The sequence below is a fragment of the Dipodomys ordii genome, unplaced genomic scaffold (assembly GCF_000151885.1).
Source record: "Dipodomys ordii isolate 6190 unplaced genomic scaffold, Dord_2.0 Scaffold81, whole genome shotgun sequence".
Classification (NCBI taxonomy): domain Eukaryota; kingdom Metazoa; phylum Chordata; class Mammalia; order Rodentia; family Heteromyidae; genus Dipodomys; species Dipodomys ordii.
The window spans coordinates 1,034,010-1,040,009 of NW_012267297.1; the positions used below are offsets into that span (position 1 = coordinate 1,034,010).

The 6,000-nt window shown below is 61.0% G+C and overlaps 1 protein-coding gene and 1 long non-coding RNA gene across 2 annotated transcripts; both read left to right on the forward strand.

Moving 5' to 3' along the window:
• Positions 1-1,121: 1,121 nt before the first annotated feature.
• Positions 1,122-1,448, forward strand: Cdkn1b (cyclin-dependent kinase inhibitor 1B (p27, Kip1); the record flags this gene model as incomplete). The annotated part of the gene is made up of 1 exon (XM_013025039.1): positions 1,122-1,448. A coding segment is annotated over exon 1 (327 nt), but the record flags the coding sequence as incomplete, so codon positions are not given.
• Positions 1,449-1,482: 34 nt separating this feature from the next.
• LOC105992281 lies at positions 1,483-4,961 on the forward strand. Its single transcript, XR_001175393.1, has 3 exons — positions 1,483-1,518; positions 1,857-1,992; positions 3,703-4,961. It is a non-coding gene; the product is annotated as an uncharacterized LOC105992281 (long non-coding RNA).
• Positions 4,962-6,000: the final 1,039 nt, after the last annotated feature.

A 6,000-nucleotide genomic window follows, 5' to 3' on the forward strand; every position in this document is an offset into this window, starting at 1 on the left:
CCTTTGGAATCTCCGGATCCCCTCCTTCCGAGACCCCCTCCTTCCAGGTACCAGCAGGGCTGGGCTGGGCCCAGCTGTTTCCTAACAGCTGAGAAGGGACCGGGCTGTGTTTACAGTGTTTGGGGCTTGAGGTTGAGGTGGGCGGAGCACTGCCCCCCCCTGGCCCCCCCATCCCCGCCCCTGCCCCGCAGGTGTCTTGGAAGCCGCTCAGACCCAGCCGGCCCGGGGCTCTTTCTTCCGTTATTTATTTTTATTTATTGTCAGTCCTGAGTCTTGAACTCGGGTCCTGGGCGTGGTCCCCGAGCCTCTCCGTGCTCCAGGCTGGCGCTCGATCACACGAGCTGCAGCCCCACTCCAGGCTTTTTCTGTGTGTGGTGCTGAGGACTCGAACCCGGGGCTCCCTGCGCGCCAGGCAAGCGTTCTGCCGCCAAGCCACCTTCCCGGCCCGCGGGCTCCTCGGTCTCCCCACCTCCAGGGAGAGAAGGCCCGCAGGTCCTCCTGCCCAGGCTGGCTTCGAGCCGCGGGGACTCGGGGTGCGGTGTGCACGCACCCCCAGCTTCCGCGCCCTGGAGCTCAGATGGTGCCGCGACTGTGGACAGAACCCGGGGACGAGCAGGCGCAGACGCGCGGGAACGCGCTCGAGAGCGCGCCCGCCGGGAGGGGCCTCGGGGCGCGCGGGGTGGTTACGCGCGCGAGCGCGCACGGAGGCTCCCGGGGCCGGCGGCGCGGCGGCGCTCGGGGCGCGCGCGGAGCCCGCTCCACCCTAAGCGCGCGGCTTCCGGGGCGGGCGCCCGGCACTGCAGCCAGTGGCGCTCGGCCTCAGTTTTAATAGACGGGGCCGCCCGCGTCCGCCCGCGTCTCCGCCGTCAGCCCCGTCCTCCGCCATGTTGGGGTGCTGAGGAAAACAAGCGCCGCTCGGCCCGGCTCGGCTCTCCCGCGGCGCCTCGTCCCGCGGCGCCTCGTCCCACGCGCGGCCCGCACTTGGACGGGGCCAGGGTCGGCGCGCGGGCGGCCGATCGGAGCGCGGATCCGGGGCTGCCCCGCGCGCCCCGCGCCCTCCCGGGGCCCCGCAGCCCGTCCCGGGTCCCGGGCCCCGCGCCGGCCCCGCGGCCCCGGCGGCCATGTCGGACGTGCGGGTGTCCGGCGGTAGCCCGCGCCTGGAGCGCGCGGACGCGCGGACGCCCGCGCCGCCCAAGCCGTCGGCCTGCCGCAACCTGTTCGGCGCCGTGGACCACGAGGAGCTGCGCCGGGACCTGGAGCGGCACCGCCGGGAGCTGGAGGCCGCCGGCCGCCGCCGCTGGAACTTCGACTTCCGCAACCACCGCCCGCTGCACGGCCGCTTCGAGTGGCGCGCGGTGGAGCGCGGGGCGCTGCCCGACTTCTACCTGCGCCCGCCGCGCGCGCGCCTGCGCCCCGCGCCCGCGCCCGCCAGCCCGGGGGACGGCGCCGGGGAGCCCGCGCCCGACGCGCCCGAGCCCGCCGCCGCCGCCGCCGCCCGCAAGCGGCCCGCCGGGGAAGGTGAGGCGCGGCCCGCGCGTCCGTGCGGTGTCTGCCCAGTGTCCGTCCGTCTGGTAGTGCGGTGTCTTGTCTGTCCGGTGTCCGTCCGTCCGGTGCCAGTCCAGTGTCTGTCCGGTGTCCGTCTGGCTGTCCGCTGTTTGGTGTGCGTCCAGTGATCGTCCGCCTGTCCGCTGTCCGTGTGTCTGTCCGTCCGTCCCTGGGCGGACACCGCTGGGCTGGATGGACCCGGCTCTCCTGCCCTGGGTGCTGATGGTCGTGAGATCGGATCCCAGCCGGTCTCCGCCCCGTCCTCGCCTCCCCTCCCTCCCTCCCTCATCCCTTCCCCCCTTCGGCCTCAGGTTCCTCGGCCCAGAACAAAAGAGCGCACCGGGAGGAGAGCGGGGCCGGGGCGGGCGGCGCCCCGAGCGCGGACGCGGGCCCCGCGGAGCGGACCCCGAGGAAGCCAGCGCCGCGCAGGCCCACGACGTAGACCGGGTAAGGGCGGGGGGCCCGATCCCGGGGCGCGCTGATCCCGGGGTGCGCTGGTGGGGGGGATCGTGCTGATCCCAGAGGGGGGCGCTGACCCCGAGGCGCCGGCCCCGGGCCCCCGCGGGGCTCTGCGCCTCAGTCCTGGCGTCCCATGGAAACAGGCCCCCGTGAAACACGGGGTCCGGGGCGCCCCAGAGCTCGTGTTTGCAGAGTGAACCCCAGCATTTAGCCCGCATGTGGGGGCAGGCGGGGCACCCGGTGAGCTGCAGTCCGGGGAAGGAAGGAATCTGCATTAAAATGGGAGAGGGAGAGCTGTCTGGGGAAGTTCCGCGGTTCTCCGGGTCGCCCTGGAGCTGCCAAGCATAAAGACGTCGGACCGGCCAGCCCGGGGGTCGCCGGGGCGGCCGGGTGGGGGAGGTGATGGCAAAGGTGGGGACAGGCCCGGCCGTACCGAGGGGAAGCTTTTCCTCAGCACCGGCAGAAGTCACTGGAATCATTCAGCCCCAAGTTGATGTGCCGTCGGAGGTGATCAGACCGAGGTCTGGACAGCGTGTGAACCCCGTAGACCAGGGCTGCGACCTGCTTTTCCTTTTCAGAGGCTCTCAGCAGCTTCTCTGGACTCCTGTGAGCAGAGTGGCCGGGGACATGTGTAGACCCCGTCGTCCCTCCGGGAGTGCTGGGCTCTTGGGCTTCTTTGCCACCCACACCTGGCGGCTCTCAGCGCTGCTCCCAGTGCCCAGGGAGACCCTCCATCCCAACAGGAGGTCGGGCAAGAAGGTGGACCCCTGCCATCCTGTTGACTTCTGCCACTTGTGGCCTGGCTGGCCAGAGCCGCGTCCCCTCCGGATTTTAATGTGACACTGTTGGAGATGTTTTGTTAGTGGTGGTGCCAGATACTAGAAACGGCCCTCAGGCCTGTGTAAAAACTTGCATGAGTATGCTGTGCACAGGAACAGGAAATTAGAATGTTTTTCAAGAAGGGAAGTTAGAATTTTCCTTCAGAGGTCTTTTATGGGTTATGTTTTTAAGCATTACTCAAAGTCAGGCAGTTAGACTACTTTAAAGTGTTAAGTATCTGAATTTTCTACCCAGGTTCGTGGGGGGGGGCGGGGGGGGGTGTCAAGTTGGGCTTGAACTCAGGGTCCGGGCACTGTTCCTGAGCTCTTTTGCTCAAGGCTGGTACTCTACCACTTGACCCACAGCTGGCCTTCAAGTTTTTGGTGGTTTGTTGGAGGTGAGAGTCTCACGGGCTTTCCTGCCCAGCCTTGTTCTGAACGGGGATCCTCAGATCTCAGCCTCCTGAGTAGGATTGCAGGGGACAGCCCTGGGCGCCTGTCTCCAGATCCCAGATCCTTCAGGGGTCTTCCCCTCTGCACTTCCGTCCTTTGGAGAGGAACTGTTCTTGGTTCTACCAGGCTGTCCTGTGGTTTAGGAATATTTTGGCCATATCCCTGGCCTTTCCACAGCCAAGAAACGTCTTCCCCGCATCCCTGCGGGGACAGGGCAGGACGGCCTGCCCGCCCAGCCACAGCTCAAGCAACACCCAGGAGAGAGAGAGAGAAAGAAAACCCATGAAAGACTAGAAGATTTGAAATCGGACAAGTTTTAAAACAAACTCCCCAGTGGCAAAAAAAAAAAAAAGAATGTACTTGACTGGAAATGAAGGCTACTGTTGCAACTTCTCCCTGATTTCTTCCTTCTCTGTTTCTTTTGCAGAATCAAGAAATGTTTCCTTGTTAGAAACATGGCGGCTCAAGCCTGGAAGAGGCCTGTGAATGCTTTTTGAGACATATCGCTGACTCACAAATAAGCACTGAACAAGAGTGGACAGGGAACACTAAGTTACCGGCCTCCTCTGCTTTGAGAGGCTCTGCGGCCGCCTCCAGCCTGGGATGTAGCATCATGCAATTAGGTTTTGCCTTATTTGCTTCATTGTCCTACCTGTGTACATAGTTTTTACTTTTTATGTAGCACATAAAACTTTAGGGGGGGCGGGAGGGGTTGGGGGGTGGTGGAGATCTTGCTTCCATTTATAGCAAGGACAAAAAAACATTTGTGACTTGCAGAGAAGCAATTTGGGGGAAGGGTCTGTTTTCCCTTAAAGATTTAATCATGTCCCTTTTGGGGTGAGAATCTGAGACTTCATTTTTTTTTTAAAAATCAAGATTGGAACACTGGCTTACAGAGAGTGGCTCTGTATTTGTATACAAATCCTGCTCTCCTGTGGGACCTGGGAGGTTTTCCAGTCCTTTTTCGTAGCAGCAAATGCCTGAAAACAACAAAAAGGTCCGCCTTAGTGTGCCTTTAAAACTGGAAGTCACCCCCTCATTTCCCAGCAGTTTGGTAAGAAGCCAGGTAGTTGGAGGCATACAATCTGGTTGGGGGGTGTGTGTGTGTGTATGTGGGAATTCTGAATGTTGACAACTGACCCTCTTTCTATACGCTTGCCAAATTCGTTGGGGAAATTTTAGTTTCCTTTTCACTCGGCTATCCTCAGTTTTTATAGCTCTGTACCTTTACACACACAAGAAAGAATCTTCCATTCCATGCTCCTGGTTCTGTTTGATTTGCCCACGGGCAGGCGGCTGTGTGGACGTTTTTCAGGAGGGCAGGGACGGCACTCTCTCTATGTGCCTTCATGTTTTTGTAGGAGACAAAAATCATTTCATTCCCAGTGGACCTGTACATAACTGTAAAGACACCGAAAAATTATACTAACTTATTTATGTTACAAAGAGATCTCTTTAAAAAAAAAAAAAGAATCTAACCAATATACAAGCCAAAGTGGCAAGTTGTGTGCATTTGTAAATGCTGTTCCGGGCAGACTAGGCCCACTCCCCATTTTTTTGTTAAATAATACGGCTGTGCTTAAAAGATTGCATACTGAGCCAAGTATAATTTTTTTTTGTAATATGTGAAAAAATGCCAATTACTGTTACACATCAAGCAATCAATAAAGAAAACTTCTGTAGCTACTTGAGTGGACAGCGAAGCACTTGCTTTCAAATGCATCCTGTCAGGTCAGACTCTGTTACACAAACAGGCGAACAACAACAAAAACGGGGGTCGAAGATAATCAGCACTAGCTGCTTCCCTTACCTGCAGACAGAGCTCCTGAAGCAGAAAAGCCAGTAAGAATGCAGTGTGGAGGCTCCACTAGTTAGAATGCTTCTTAGCTGAGTGGAGCGCCCGGGCCACGGTGGACTGAAAACGAAAGTAAGTCGCTGACGTCCAGGGGTGTTGAGAACAGGGCAGCCGGCGGGGCCCTGCCTGGGCCCTGTCCCCCTGCCCCTCTACCCCCTCCCTGTCCAGGCCCTGCCCCCTGCCCCCTACCCAACCAGAGCACCCTCACCCCGAGACGCGGCCCTGGGCCGCCCACACTCACCTGGGGCCTCCTGGTCAAATGTCACCGGGTAAAAACCCCCATTTCTGGGTGTCCTGCTTAGATGTCGCCGTGTCCCCAAAAACCTAGTTGCTGAGAATATACCAAATCGTGCAGCTAAGATCATTTTTATTCATTTAAAGAGAAAAAGAAGAAGCCACCAAGCTCCTCAAGGTTAGCTTTACCTGGCTGACCCCTGACCCCTGCCTTCCCTAGGGAAAAGATAGAAGTCGCCCTCGGGAGGTCACAGCCGGCCCCCTCTGGGGACCCCACTACCCCCCACATCATCCGGGGACCCCACGGCCCCCACGGATCCGGGCTAGGGAAGGGGAGGAGTTGGGGTGGGAGGGGGGCGCAGCCTTGTCCCGGGGCACCCGGACCCCCTCCCCGAAACCACCGCCCCGGCTCCCGGGCCCCACACGCCGTGATCCCCACCCGCGCGGCCCGGATGATCGGGGAGCCCCGATGATCGAGGGGGGACGTGTTGGGTGCGGGAGCCCCGGATGATCGGGGGGATCATGTTGGGTCCGGGAGCCCCGGATGACCAGGGGGCCGGGGTCGTGACGGGGCCCGGCCGGCCGGGCACTGTACCGCTGCTCCCCGGCACTTGGGCTCCGGCGGCCCCGTCACCA